This window comes from Pristiophorus japonicus, chromosome 1 (genome assembly GCF_044704955.1).
Source record: "Pristiophorus japonicus isolate sPriJap1 chromosome 1, sPriJap1.hap1, whole genome shotgun sequence".
In the NCBI taxonomy this organism is placed as follows: domain Eukaryota; kingdom Metazoa; phylum Chordata; class Chondrichthyes; family Pristiophoridae; genus Pristiophorus; species Pristiophorus japonicus.
In genome coordinates this window covers 428,029,033-428,044,608 of record NC_091977.1, presented here as the reverse complement: position 1 = coordinate 428,044,608, position 15,576 = coordinate 428,029,033, and the positions used below count along the sequence as shown (strand labels likewise).

At 49.7% G+C, this 15,576-nt stretch overlaps 1 protein-coding gene across 1 annotated transcript in view; it reads left to right on the top strand.

Moving 5' to 3' along the window:
• Positions 1 to 15,576, top strand: part of LOC139267637 (chloride channel protein B-like) — a gene marked incomplete at its 3' end in the record, with an annotated part of 96,118 nt that overhangs the window by 19,492 nt on the left and 61,050 nt on the right. Inside the window, exon 4 of the mRNA XM_070885926.1 lies at positions 1,224 to 1,353. Within this exon, the coding sequence (XP_070742027.1) occupies positions 1,224 to 1,353 (130 nt within the window). The remainder of the gene's footprint in view (positions 1 to 1,223; positions 1,354 to 15,576) is intronic.

Genomic DNA, 15,576 nt, shown 5'->3' with positions numbered 1-15,576 from the left:
TGTGCTTGTCTGATGTTAGCCAGCCCTCATCTGCTGAGTTGGCAGACCTACATTTTGCAGAATTATTATCCCTTTTATAATTTGCAATTTCTTTGGGTTTAAATATTTCTTATAATTGGAAGGTTGGAGACAGAAAGTCAAGATAAAGAGAATGTTCTCCAATTAGCAGGATGTGATGAGGTATTCTCCCGGGATCTGTACTGGGGCCTCAGCTTTTCCCCATATATATTAATGACTTAGATGAAGGAATAGAGAGTTGTATATTCAAGTTTGTAGATGACACTAAGTTGGGAGGCACAGTAAGTTGTGTTGATGGGAACAGAAAGGAACCAAGGGTTACATACGAACATAGACAGACGAATTGAATGGGCAAAACTATGGCAGATGGAGTTCAATGTGGTGCATTATGAGGTCATCCATTTTGGATCTGAGAAAGACAAATTAGAATATTTTATTAATGGTGAGAGATTAGAACAGTGGGGGAGCAAAGGGATTTGGTGATCACAAACCACTAAAAGCTAGTGTACAAGTATAAAAAGTAATCAAAAAAGCTAATGTTGTCATTTATATCAAGAGGGTTGGAATTCAGAAGTGAGGAGTAGACGATTCAGTTGTACAGAGACTTGTTCAGACCCCATCTGGAGAACTGCGTTCAGTTTTGTGCACCAAACCTCAGGAAAGCTTATATTGGCCCTGGAGCGGGTACAGCACAGATTCACCCAGTATGATACCAGGGATTAAAGGGTTAAATTATGAGGACAGGTCGCTTGTATTCCCTTGCGTTTAGAAGGTTGAGGGTGATCTAATCAAGGTGGTAAAATGATAGAGATTCGATAGGGTACATAAAGATAATTATTTCCTTTGGTGGGGAAATCCAGAACAAGCTGGCATATTCTTAAAATTTGATCTGATCAATTTAGGAGTGAAATCTCAAAACACTTTTTCTTACAAAGGGTAGTTGAAATCTGGAACTTGCTCCCCCAAAAGGCTGTGAATGCTGGGTCAATTGAAACTTTCAAAACATGAGATTGATAAATTTTTGTTAGGCAAGAGTATCAAGGGATATGGAGCAAAGGTGGGTAAATGGAGTTGAGGTGCAGATCAGTAATTATCTAATTGAATGTTGAAACAGCCTTGAGGGGCTGAATGGCCTAACCTGTTCTTGTTACATATTCCTAATTGAGCTATTAGAAGTGGCACTCATGCTGCCTGCTCTCTTCCAGGTCAGACTGGGACTACTGGTTTATGATGGGATTCATTGGAATAGCAGTCGGGATCCTGGGCTTTTTTGTACATCAGGCCATTGACACTCTTATCAAATTGAAATGGAAGCTTGTTCTGCATTATATACAGGTAAGGAACAGAAACAAAATAATTGGTGTATGTGAACTTGATTTAGAATTTCTTCTCAGTTTTCTATTAATTGAAATTGGTATCGATTTCTTAAATTATGTGGGGCTGAAATTGGATTAGGCCCAAAAATGGATGCGGGGATTGCAAAATGTGATCCTCCCACGCCTGCTCAAAGTGGTGCAGGCGGCAGGTATTATAAGAACATAAGAAATAGGAATAGGAGTAGGCCATACGGCCCCTCGAGCCTGCTCCGCCATTTAATACAATCATGGCTGATCCGATCATGGACTCAGGTCCACTTCCCTGCCCGCTCCCCAAACCACCCCTTATTCCCTTATCATTTAAGAAACTGTTTATTTCTGTTTTAAATTTATTTAATGTTCCAGCTTCCACAGCTCTCTGAGCCAGCGAATTCCACAGATTTACAACCCTCTGAGAGAAGAAATTTCTCCTCATCTGTTTTAAATGGGCGGCCCCTTATTCTAAGATCATGCCCTCTATTTCTAATCTCCACTATCAGTGGAAACATCCTCTCTGCATCCACCTTATCAAGCCCCCTCATAATCTTACACGTTTCGATAAGATCACACCTCATTCTTCTGAATTCCAATGAGTAGAGGCCCAACCTACTCAACCTTTCCTCATAAGTCAACCCCCTTATCCCCGGAATCAACCTAGTAAACTTTCTCTGAACTGCCTCCAAAGCAAGTATATCCTTTCGTAAATATGGAAACCAAAACTGCACGCAGTATTCCAGATGTGGCCTCACCAATACCCTGTATAACTGTAGCAAGACTTCCCTGCTTTTATACTCCATCCCCTTTGCAATAAAGGCCAAGATTACATTGGCCTTCCTAATCACTTGCTGTACCTGCATACTATCTGTTATGTATGTAAACCTGTAATTACCATGTCTAACCACCAGAGGGCTTATCCCCTGGAGTCTCAAGGGATCCCACAATCACTTGGGAGCACTTGTATATAAGGAGGCATCACAGGCTGGAGAGGCACTCTGAGATCTGTAATAAAGGACTACGGTCACACTTATTTTGAGCTTGCAGTATCTAGTCTGACTCTTTATCCAAGACATAACAACTGGCGATGAGATACAGATGACGAACCCCAATGCAACAATGCAGAGAACTGTGGGCATCCTGGAGAAATTTTCAGAGGGAGATGATCGGGAAACCTTCGTGGAGCGACTTGACCAATACTTCATGGCCAATGAGCTGGAAGGAGAAGGCAACACTGCCAAATGAAGGGCGATCCTCCTCACCATTTGCGGGGCACCAACATATGGCCTCATGAAAAACCTGCTCGCTCCAGCAAAACCCACAGACAAGTCGTACGATGAGTTGTGCACACTGGTCCGGGAGCATGTAATCCCGAAGGAAAGCGTTCTGATGGCAAGGTATCGGTTCTACACGTACAAGAGGTCTGAAGTGGCGAGGTACGTCACTGAGCTAAGGCGCCTTGCAGGACATTGCAAATTTGAAGGACACTTGGAGCATATGCTCAGGGACTTCTTTGTACTTGGCATTGGCCATGAAGTCATACTTCGCAAACTTTTGACTGTAGAGACCCCAACCTTGAGTAAAGCCATAGCGATAGCCCAGGCGTTTATCTCCACCAGTGACAATATCAAACAAATTTCCCAGCACACTAGTGCTGCTGCAAGTACTGTGAACAAAATAACGTTGTTTTTGAATCGAAATGCACATGGCAGGACTTGCACGACAGTAGCTGCACGTCCGCAGATGACTCAGAGTCTGCCATCAAGGGTGGTGGATACAAGGCAATTAACACCTTGTTGGCGCTGCGGGGGTGATCATCGATTCCATTCATGCCGCTTCAAAGGATACATTTGCAAGGGCTGTGGAACAATGGGACACCTCCAACGTATGTGCAGGCGAGCTGCAAATCCTGCTAATCCTGCAAACCACCATGTTGCAGAGGAGGACAGCTCCACGGTGCATCATGATGAATCAGAGCCTCAGACCGAGGAGGCAGAGGTATATGGGGTGCCCACATTTACCACAAAGTGTCCCCCGATAATGCTGAAGGTTGAATTAAATAGACTCCTGGTGTCCATGGAGCTGGACACGGGTGCAAGCCAATCCATAATGAGTAAAAAGACTTTTGATAAATTGTGGTGCAACAAGGTTTCAAGGCCAGTCCTGACTCCCATTCGTAGCAAATTTAGAACGTACAAAAAGGAACTGATTCCCGTAATTGGCAGTGCTACCGTAAAGTCTCCTATGATGGAGCGGTGCACGATTTACCACTCTGGGTGGTACCGGGCGATGGCCCCACGCTGTTCGGCAGGAGCTGGCTGGGAAAGATACGCTGGAACTGGGACGACGTCTGAGCGCTTTCATCCATCGACGACACTTCATGTGCCCATGTCCTAAGCAAGTTCCCCTCGCTGTTTGAACCAGGCATCGGGAAGTTCCAAGAAGCAAAAGTGCAGATCCATTTGATTCTGGGGGCACGACCCATCCATCACAAGGCAAGAGCGGTACCTTACATGATGAGAGAGAGGGTGGAGGTCGAGCTGGACAGGCTGCAACGAGAAGGCATCATTTCGCCGATTGAATTCAATGAGTGGGCCAGTCCGATTGTTCCAGTCCTCAAGGGAGATGGCACTGTCCGAATCTGTGGTGATTACAAAGTAACTATCAATCATTTCTCACTGCAGCTTCAATACCCACTACCAAAGACAGACGATCTATTTGCGACACTGGCGGGAGGGAAAACGTTCACAAAGCTGGACTTGACCTCGGCCTACATGATGCAGGAATCTTCGAAATGTCTCACCTGCATCAACACCCACAAAGGTCTTTTCGTTTACAACTGATGCCCGTTTGGGATTCGATCAGCTGTGGCGATATTCCAGAGGAACATGGAAAGCTTGCTGAAGTCAGTCCCGCGCACCGTGGTCTTCCAGGATGACATCTTGGTTACAGGTCAGGATACCGTCGAGCACCTGCAGAACTTGGAGGAGGTTCTTAGTTGGCTTAATCGTGTGGGGCTCAGGCTAAAATGCACGAAGTGCGTCTTCCTGGCGCCTGAAGTAGAGTTCCTGGGGAGAAGAATCACGGCGGACGGCATAAGGCCCACCGATTCGAAGACTGAGGCAATCAAAAAAGCACCAAGACCACAGAACGTGACTGAGCTGCGGTCGTTTCTAGGACTCCTGAACTATTTTGGTAACTTCTTACCAGGTCTTAGCACATTGTTCGAACCCCTGCACTCTTTAGTGCATAAAGGAAATGAATGGGTATGGGGTAGAAGCCAAGAAAATGGCTTTGAGAAAGCTAGGAAGCTGTTATGTTCAAACAACTTGCTTGTGTTATACGATCCATGTAAACGTTTGATACTAGCATGTAATGCGTCGTCGTATGGGGTCGGGTGTGTATTGCAACAAGCTAATGAATTTGGGAAATTGCAACCGGTTGCTTATGCATCCAGAAGTCTGTCTAAGGCCGAGAGGGCCTACCGTATGATTGAAAAAGAAGCATTAGCGTGTGTTTACGGGGTAAAGAAAATGCATCAATATCTGTTCGGGCTCAAATTTGAATTGGAAACCGACCATAAGCCGCTTATATCCCCCTTTTCTGAAAATAAGGGGATAAATACGAATGCATTGGCCCGCATCCAGAGATGGGCGCTCACGTTGTCCGCATACAACTACGCCATCCGCCACAGGCCAGGCACAAAAAAACTGTGCCGATGTTCTCAGTAGGCTACCATTGCCCACCACCGGGGTAGAGATGGCACTGCCTGCAGATTTAGTTATGGTAATGGAAGCATTCGAGAGTGAGCAATCACCTGTTACTGCCCGACAGATTAGAACCTGGACGAGCCAGGACCCCTTACTGTCCTGAGTAAAAAAAAATGTGTGCTCCACGAGAGGTGGTCTAATGTCCCGTTCGAGATGCAGGAAGAAATAAAGCCGTACCAGCGACGCAAAAATGAAATGTCTATACAGGCAGACTGCCTCCTATGGGGTAATCGAGTAGTGGTGCCAAAAAAGGGCAGGGACACTTTTATCAGTGACCTCCACAGTACCCACCCAGGCATTGTAATGATGAAAGCGATAGCCAGATCCTAAGTGTGGTGGCCCGGTATTGATGCAGACTTAGAGTCCTGTGTGCACAAATGTAATACATGTTCCCAGTTAAGCAATGCACCCAGGGAGGCGCCACTAAGTTTATGGTCTTGGCCCTCCAAACCGTGGTCTAGGTTTCATGTCGACTATGCAGGCCCATTCTTGGGAAAAATGTTTTTAGTGGTTGTAGATGCGCACTCCAAGTGGATTGAATGTGTGATAATGTCGGCAAGCACGTCTGCTGCCACCATTGAAAGTCTACGGGCCATGTTTGCCACGCACAGCCTGCCTGATGTCCAAGTAAGTGACAATGGGCCGTGCTTTACCAGTGCCGAATTCAAGGAATTCATGACCCGCAATGGTGTCTGTCATGTATGTAACCTTTATGTAACAACACTGCAATACTGTATATATGTAAGAAATGCACACCTTGACCACAGGGGGTGAACTTGTGGGAGACACTCCTCACCTGGTCATCCAGGTATATAAAGGGAGGTCCCACGCAGGGTCATCACTTCTTGGTCCTGTGAATAAAAGTTCAGGTCATGGAGTGACCTTGTCCATAGAATGTGCCTTGTGTGGATTTGTGGTATTGTGTAAGGACTTTACATTGGCGACGAGAAATGGGAATCAATGCCCCACGAGAATGGCCACCGGCAGCACAGATGAACAGTACTGTTTTGGTGAGGACTGGGACGATTTCATTGAGAGGCTCCAGCAGAGTTTTGTCATGAAGGACTGGCTGGGAGACACAGCGGCCGACAAGCGAAGAGCTCATCTGCTGATCAGCTGTGGACCTAAGACTTACGCGCTCATGAAAGACCTGCTAGCACCCAAGAAACTGGCGGTCAAAACCTTTGAGGAGCTCAGCAAACTAATCGGTGAGCATTTCAAACCGGCGAGCAGCGTACACATGGCCCGACACAGATTCTACACCCACCGACGTCAGGAAGGACAGAGCATACCGGATTTCATTGCGGACCTCCGGCGCTTGGCCAGCCTCTAAGTTCACAGACGCCTGCAGGGGGGAGATGCTAAGGGATTTCTTTATTGAAGGCTTCGGTCATGCTGGGATTTTCAGAAAGCTAATTGAGACCAAGGACTTGACCTTGGAAGCGGCGGCGTTGATGGCTCAGACTTTTATGGCGGGGGAGGAGGAAACCAAGATAATAGAAGCGTGCAATTCTGCCTCCAATGGATCAGGGAGTCAATATCATAAACGCGACACAAAGCCCCGCAGGCAGGCAAGGGCAGTTCGACACACCCCAGGCAGCAATAGACCCAAGAGTAAGTCTCCAACAGAGACAATGGAAGGCTGAATGGACATTTACACCCCCCCCCCACCCCCTAGTGGACAATGCGGCCCGGGATGGGGCCATTGACACCCACTAACAGGGTGCTCAAGAACAGTCAAAGGGACAATCAGCAAGAAATGCCTTGATACAGCTCTTTTGTTCACAACAATGGGAATCTCAGTTCATGCTGGAGGTGTGGGGGCAGACATGCTGCCAGGACTTGCAGGTTTCAATAGCTCGTCTTCAGAAATTGTAACCTCAGTGGCCACTTAGCCAGAATGTGCAGAAAGCCTGTAACCAGGCTAATATACAATGCGGATGAACCAGATGAGGGGTCTGCGAGGCAGGATGATGCTTGGGGCAAATCAATGGACGCTGAAGTTCAGCGGGTTCATGTGGCAAACATTCACAGCTCATATACCAAAACGCCACCCATGATAATGAAAGTCCTATTAACCGGCATCCCTGTACGCATGGAGCTGGACACAGGGGCCAGCCAGTCACTCATGAGTGTTCAACAATTCGAAAAGCTGTGGCCACTCAAAGCCAGCAGACCCAAACTAGAACGGATTGAGATGCAATTACGGACATACACCAAATAAATCATTCCAGTGCTAGGCAGTGCAATGTTGGCGGTCACACACAATGGATCGGTGAACTGGCTGCCGTTCTGGATTGTCCCGGGCAATGGTCCCGCACTGTTGGGGAGGAGCTGGTTAGCTGAGATGAACTGGAAATGGGGGGATGTGCACACCATGTCATCTGTGGAGCGAAGTTCATGCTCAAAGATCCTACAGCAATTTGAATCACTATTTCAACCTGGCGTGGGGATGTTCAAAGGTACCAAAGTAGTGATACGCATCACCACGGGCGCCAGACCAGTGCACCACAAAGCCAGAGTTGTGCCGTATGTGATACGGGAGAAAATTGAAAGCGAGTTGGATTGGTTGCTCAGAGAGGGCATCATCTCGCCCGTTGAATTCAGTGATTGGGCGAGCCCCATTATTCCCATCCTAAAAGCGGATGGCTCAGTCAGGATTTGTGGCGACTACAAGGCCACTATCAACCGGGTGTCCCTACAAGACCAATATCCGCTCCCTAGAGCAGAGGCCCTTTTTGCCATGCTGGCAGGCGGCAAGCTGTTCACCAAGTTGGACCTCACTTCAGTCTATATGACCCAAGAACTGGCCGACGAACCTAAACTACTGACCATCATCACCACGCACAAGCGACTGTTTGTTTACAACAGGTGTCCGTTTGGCATTCGATCGCGGCCGCGATTTTTCAAAGAAACATGGAAAGCCTGCTCAAATCCATTCCCGGAACAATCTTATTTCAGGACGACGTCCTCATCCCCGGTCATGACACCGAGGAACACCTCCACAACTTGGAGGTGCTACGCTGACTGGACCGGGTAGGCCTGCGACTCAAGAAGTCTAAATGTGTGTTTTAGGCTCCTGAGGTTGAGTTCCTGGGCAGGAGGGTTGCTGCAGACGGGATTCGGCCCACCGAATCCAAAACGGAGACGATTCTACGAGCACCCAGGCCCTGCAACACATCGGAGCTGCGTTCATTTCTGGGACTCTTGAACTATTTCGGGAACTTTCTGCCGAACTTAAGCACATTGTTGGAGCCGCTACACGTGCTCCTGCATAAGGGTTGCGATTGGTTTTGGGGTACTGTCAGGAACGGGCTTTCAATCGGGCTCGGAACCTACTTTGTTCAAATAAGTTGTTGACCCTGTACCACCCCCGTAAGAAATTAGTTCTGACGTGTGATGCATCGTCCGATAGGGTTGGGTGCATTTTGCAGCAGGGTAACACTGAGGGCCAATTACAACCTGTGGCTTATGCCTCCAGGTTGCTCTCTCTGAAGCTGAACGGGGATATGGGATGGTTGAGAAGGAAGCACTCGCATGTGTCTATGGGGTGAAAAAGATGCATCAGTACCTTTTTTGGCAGGAGGTTCAAATTAGAAACAGACCACAAGCTGTTAACATCCCTGCTGTCAGACAGCAAGGCTGTCAATGCCAATGCGTCAGCTCGTATACAGCGATGGGCTCTCACGCTCGCTGCGTATGACTACACCATCCGGCACTGGCCCGGCACCGAAAACTGCGGTGACGCGCTTAGCAGGCTTCCACTGGCCACCACTGAGTGGGCAGTGGAGCAAAGCGCTGAGATGGTCATGGCTGTCGATGCCTTTGACAGCGCAGGCTCCCCCATCACAGCCCGCCAGATCAGAATCTGGACCAACAGAGATCCCCACCTATCTCTGATTAAGAAATGTGTCCTGACTGGGGATTGGGCGCCCGCACACGGAGCATGCCCCGAGGAGGTCAGACCGTTTCACAGAAGGATGGATGAACTCTCCATCCAAGCCGACTGCCTATTATGGGGCAGCCGGGTAGTCATGCCCCAGAGGGGCAGGAAGGCATTCATCAGGGAACTCCACAGCGAGCACCCAGGCATCGTGCTGATGAAGGCCATTGCCCGGTCACGTGTGGTGGTCGGGAATTGATTCAGACCTGGAACAATGTGTTCACAGGTGCCCGACGTGTGCCCAGCTAGGTAATGCCCCCAGGGAGGCCCTGCTCAGCCCGTGGCCCTGGCCCACCAGGCCATGGTCACGTATTCACGTAGACTACATGGGCCCATTCATGGGAAAAATGTTTCTCATTGTGGTTGATGCGTACTCGAAATGGATTGAGTGCATCATTTTGAATTCGTGCATGACATCCACCACCGTGGAGAGGCTGCGCGCGGTCTTTGTGACCCACAGCTTGCCGGACATCCTTGTTAGCAATAATGGCCCATGTTTCACAAGCTACGAATTCCAGGAGTTCATGTCGGGTAATGTCATTAACCATGTCAGGACAGCACCGTTCAAGCCGGCCTCCAATGGCCAGGTGGAACGTGCGGTCCAAATCATTAAACAAGGCATGCTCCGGACTCAAGGACCCTCCCTTCAGTGCCGCCTATCGCGCCTCCTGCTGGCCTATAGGTCCCGACTGCACTCGCTTACGGGGGTCCCGCCCGCGGAGCTACTCATGAAATGAACACTCAAAACTTGGCTGTCCCTCATTCATCCAGTCCTGTCCGACATTGTTGAGGGCAAGCGCCAGTCCCAAAACGAGTAACATGACCGAAATTCAAGGGAGAGATGTATAGAAATTGATGATCCCATATTTATTCTCAATCACGCTTTGGGGCCCAAATGCTTGAGGGTACTGTAATAGACAAAGAGGAGAGTATGGTCATTGGGGTTAAACTTAACAATGGGCAGATATGCCGCAAGCATCTGGTCCAAGTAAAAAAAAAAAGGTTCAGCATGGACACTGAGGAACCTGAGGAAGATCATGAGATGGTATTCACACCACCGCCAGTGAACGAGCAACAAGAACATTCAGCAGCATGCACAGTCCCTGCGGTCAGCCCGGACAGGCCGGAATCACCACAGGTGACAGACACGCATACCAAGGCTCAACAGCCAGAATCCCAACTGCGGCGCTCCATGAGAGAGCGCAGACCACCCGAGAGACTTGACTTATGATCCCAATAAGACGTTGAGGGGGAGGTGATGTCATGTATGTAACCTTTATATAACAACACTGCAATACTGTATATACGTAAGAAATGCACACTTTGACCACAGGGGGTGAACTTGTGGGTGACACTCCTCACCTGGTCATCCAGGTATATAAAGGGAGGTCCCACGCAGGGTCATCACTTCTTGGTCCTGTGAATAAAAGTTCAGGTCATGGAGTGACCTTGTCCATAGAATGTGCCTCGTGTGGATTTGTGGTATTGTGTAAGGACTTTACAGAGTCAAACATGTCACGTCTGCCCCATTTAAGCTAGCATCCAACGGTCAGGCAGAACGAGCAGTTCAAACAATCAAGCAACGCTTGAAGTGTAACTGAAGGCTCAATGCAGACTCGCTTATCCCAAGTCCTGCTTAGTTACCGCACAAGACCCCACCGGGGTCCCTCCCGCTGAACTGCTCATGAAAAGGGCACTTAAGACAAGGCTCTCTTTAGTCCGCCCTGATCTACACGAACAGGTAGAGAGCAGGCGGCTTCAACAGAATACATGTCATGATCGCGCAAATATGTCATGCAAAATTGAAGTAAATGATCCTGTATTTGTGTTGAATTATGGACAATCCAAATGGATTGCTGGCACTGTTTTGGCCAAAGAGGGGAGTAGGGTGTTTGTGGTCAAACTCGCAAATGGATTCGCCTGCAGAAAACACTTGGACCAAACCAAACTCAGATTTAAGGACTATCCAGAACAACCCACAATAGACTCTACCTTTTTCGACCCTCCAACACACACACACAAGTGGCAACCGACCCAGCGCTTGACCATGAAGCAGAACCGATCACCCGCAGCAGCCCAGCAAGACTCACCACCCCCAGCAGTCCAGCAAGGCCAGCTGCGCAGCAACCCAGCGGAGGCCCAACAAACGACTCACCAACACCAGCATTTGCACCGAGACGATCAACCAGGGAAAGGAAGGCCCTAGATTGACTCACATTGTAAATAGTTACACTATTGACTTGGGGGGGAGTGTTGTTATGTATATAAACCTGTAATTACCATGTTTAACCACATGGTTAGGGCTTATCCCCTGGCGTCCCAAGGGATCCCACGATCCCTTGGGAGCACCTGTATATAAGGAAGCCTCACAGGCTGGAGAGGCACTCTGAGATCTGTAATAAAGGACTACGGTCACACTTACTTTGAGCTTGCAGTATCTAGTCTGACTCTTTATCCAAGACATAACACTATCCTTTTGTGTTTCGTGCACAAATACCCCCAGGTCCCGTTGTACTGCAGTACTTTGCAATCTTTCTCCATTTAAATAATAGCACGCTCTTTGATTTTTTTTTTCTGCCAAAGTGCATGACCTCACACCTTCCAACATTATACTCCATCTGCCAAATTTTTGCCCACTCACTTCGCCTTTCTATGTCCTTTTGCAGATTTTTTGTGTCCTCCTCACACATTGCTTTACCTCCCAAATTTGTATCATCAGCAAACTGGCTACATTACACGCGGTCCCTTCTTTCAAGTCGTTAATATAGATTGTAAATAGTTGGGGTCCCAGCACTGATCCCTGCGGCACCCCACTAGTTACTGATTGCCAATCCGAGAATGAACCATTTATCCCGACTCTCTGTTTTCTGTTAGTTAGCCAATCCTCTATCCATGCTAATATATTACCCCCAAACCCGTAAATTTTTATCTTGTGCAGTAACCTTTTGTATGGCACCTTGGACTTCCAGAAGGCATTTGACAAATATACCACATCCACTGGTTCCCCTTTATCCACCCTGTTCGTTACATCCTCAAAGAATTCCAGCAAATTTGTCAAACATGACTTCACCTTCATAAATCCATGCTGACTCTACCTGACCGAATTTTGCTTTTCCAAATGTCCTGCTACTGCTTCTTTAATAATGGACGGACTCACAACAGTATTATGCATGCTGCCTGCTTATTATAATGATTGGAGTGCTGAGTTCAGTGCTAAACATGCTGCTGTTTGGCTTAGCGCTCAAGAAGGAGGCCAATATTGGGTGCAGACTACTAGCCAATAAAATTTTGCCTAGGCTTTCTGCACTTAAGAGGAGGTGCTTTATTTCAGAAGCTCCTCATTGTCATGTGGATGCAGTCATGTTGCAACAGGGAAGGGAAAGGACACGGCCAATGTTCCCTTTACTTTTTTTTTTGGTTTCACAGCGCCTTTCATTTCTGAAGGTGTGTGGCTTTTCAATTTAAAAGCCGATGAGCCGGTGAGCCGGTGACAGTGAGTTGGTGACGGAGAGCTGGACAGTGAGCTAGTGAACTGGTGATAGTGAGCCAGTGAGCCGGTAAGCCGGTGAGTCGGTGACAGTGAGTCGGTGACAGTAAGTCAGTGACAGTGAGCCGGTGAACTAGTGACAGTAAGCCGGTGACAGTGAGCCGGTGAGTCAGTGAAAGTGAGCCGGTGACGGTGAGCCGGTGACAGTGAGCCGGTGACAGTGAGCCGGTGAGCTGGTGACAGTGAGCCAGTGACACCGAGCCGGTGAGCTAGTGACAGTGAGCCAGTGACAGTGAGCCAGAAATAGTAAGTCGGTGATAGTGAGCCGATGAGCCAGTGATAGTAAGTTGGTGACAGTGAGCCGGTGACAGTGAGCTGGTAACAGTAAGCTTGTGACAGTGAACTGGTGAGCTGGTGACCGTGAGCCAGTGACGGTGAGCCAGTGATAGTGAGTCGGTGACAGTAAGTCGGTGACAGTGAGCCAGTGACAGTAAGCTGGTGACAGTGAGCTGGTGACAATGAGCTGGTGAGCCAGTGACAGTGAGCTGGTGAGCCGGTGACGGTGAGCCGGTGACGGTGAGCTGGTGACAGTGAGCCGGTGAGCTAGTGACAGTGCGCCAGTGACAGTGAGCCGGTGACAGTGAGCCAGTGATAGTAAGTCGGTGACAGTGAGCCGGTAACAGTAAGCTTGTGACAGTGAACTGGTGAGCCGATGACAGTGAGCTGCTGAGCCAGTGACAGTGAGCCGGTGACAGTGAGCCGGTGAGCCGGTGACAGTGAGCCAGTGACGCTGAGCTGGTGAACTAGTTTCAGTGAGCCAGTGACAGTGAGCCAGTTACAGTGAGCCGGTGACAGTGAGCCGATGAGCCAGTGATAGTAAGCTGGTGACAGTAAGCCGGTGACGGTGAACCAGTGATAGTGAGCCGGTGAGCAGGTGGCAGTGAGCCGGTGACAGTAAGCCGGTGACAGTGAGCCGGTGAGCCAGTGATAGTAAGTCGGTGAGCCAGTGACAGTGAGCTGGTGAGTCAGTGACAGTGAGTCGGTGAGCCAGTGACTGTGAGCGGTGAGACGGTGACAGTAAGCCGGTGACAGTGAGCCAGTGATAGTGAGCCGGTGTCAGTGAGTCGATGAGCTAGTGATAGTAAATCGGTGATAGTGAGCTGGTGAGCCGGTGACAGTGAGCCGGTAACAGTAAGCTTGTGACAGTGAACTGGTGAGCTGGTGACCATGAGCCGGTGAGCTAGTGACAGTAAGCCATGACAGTGAGCTGGTGAGCCAGTGACAATGAGCTGGTGAGCCAGTGACAGTGAGCCGGTGAGCCGGTGACACTGAGCCGGTGAACTAGTGACAGTGAGCCAGTGACAATGAGCCGGTAACAGTGAGCCGGTGACAGTGAGCCAGTGATAGTAAGTCGGTGACAGTGAGCCGATGAGCCAGTGATAGTAAGTCGGTGACAGTGAGCCGGTAACAGTAAGCATGTGACAGTGAACTGGTGAACCGGTGACAGTGAGCCGGTGAGCCAGTGACAGTAAGTCGGTGACTGTGAGCCGGTGAGCCAGTGATAGTAAGCCGGTGAACCGGTGACAGTAAGCCGGTGACAGTGAGCCAGTGACAGTGAGTCGGTGAGCCGGTGACTGTGAGCGGTGAGCCAGTGACAGTGAATCGGTGAGCCAGCGACAGTGAGCCGGTGAGTCAGTGACAGTGAGACGGTGACAGTAAGCTGGTGACAGTGAACCAGTGAGCCAGTGAGAGTGAGCTAGTGACACTGAGCCGGTGAGCAAGTGACAGTGAGCCAGTGACAGTGAGCCGGTTACAGTGAGCCGGTGACAGTTACAGTGATAATAAGTCGGTGACAGTGAGCCGGTGAGCCCGTGATAGTAAGTCGGTGACAGTGAGCCGGTGAGTCGATGACAGTGAGCCGGTGACAGTGAGTTAGTGACACTAAGCCGGTGAGCCGGTGACAGTAAGCCGGTGACAGTGAACCAGTGAGCCGGTGACAGTGAGCCGGTGAGCCAGTGATAGTAAGTTGGTGAGCCGGTGACAGTGAGCCGGAGACAGTGAACCGGTGAGCCGGTGACAGTAAGTTGGTGAGTCAGTGACAGTGAGTCGGTAAGCCGGTGAGTCAGTGACAGTAAGCTGGTGATGATGAGCCGGTGACAGTAAGTTGGTGACAGTGAGCTGGTTACAGTGAGCCGGTGACAGCGAGCCAGTGATAGTAAGTCGGTGACAGTGGGCCGGTAACAGTAAGCTTGTGACAGTGAACTGGTGAGCCGGTGACAGTGAGCCGGTGAGCCAGTGATAGCAAGTCCGTGACAGTGAGCCGGTGACAGTGACCCGGTGAACCGGTGACAGTGAGCCAGTGACAGTGAGCCGGTGACAGTGAGCCGGTGACAGTGAGCCGGTAACAGTAAGCTTGTGACAGTGAACTGGTGAGCCAGTGACAGTGAGCCGGTGACAGTGAGCTGGTGAGCCAGTGACAATGAGCTGGTGACGGTGAGCCGGTGACAGTGAGTCGGTGACACTGAGCCGGTGAGCCAGTGACAGTGAGCCAGTGACAGTGAGCCGGTTACAGTGAGCCGGTGACAGTGAGCCGATGAGCCAGTGATAGTAAGTCGGTGACAGTGAGCCGGTGAGCCGGTGACAGTGAGCCGGTAACTGTGAGCCGGTAACAGTAAGCTTGTGACAGTGAGCCGGTGAGCCAGTGATAGTAAGTCGGTGAACCAGTGACAGTAAGCTGGTGAGTCAGTGACACTGAGCCGGTGACAGTGAGCCAGTGACAGTGAGCCTGTGAGCCGGTGACTCTGAGCGGTGAGCCAGCGACAGTGAGCCGGTGAGCCATCGACAGTGAGCCGTTGAGTCAGTGACAGTGAGACGGTGACAGTAAGCCGGTGACAGTGAACCAGTGAGCCGGTGACAGTGAGCTAGTGACACTGAGCCGATGAGCTAGTGACAGTGAGCCAGTGACAATGAGCCAGTGATAGTAAGTCGGTGACAGTGAGCCAGTGAGCC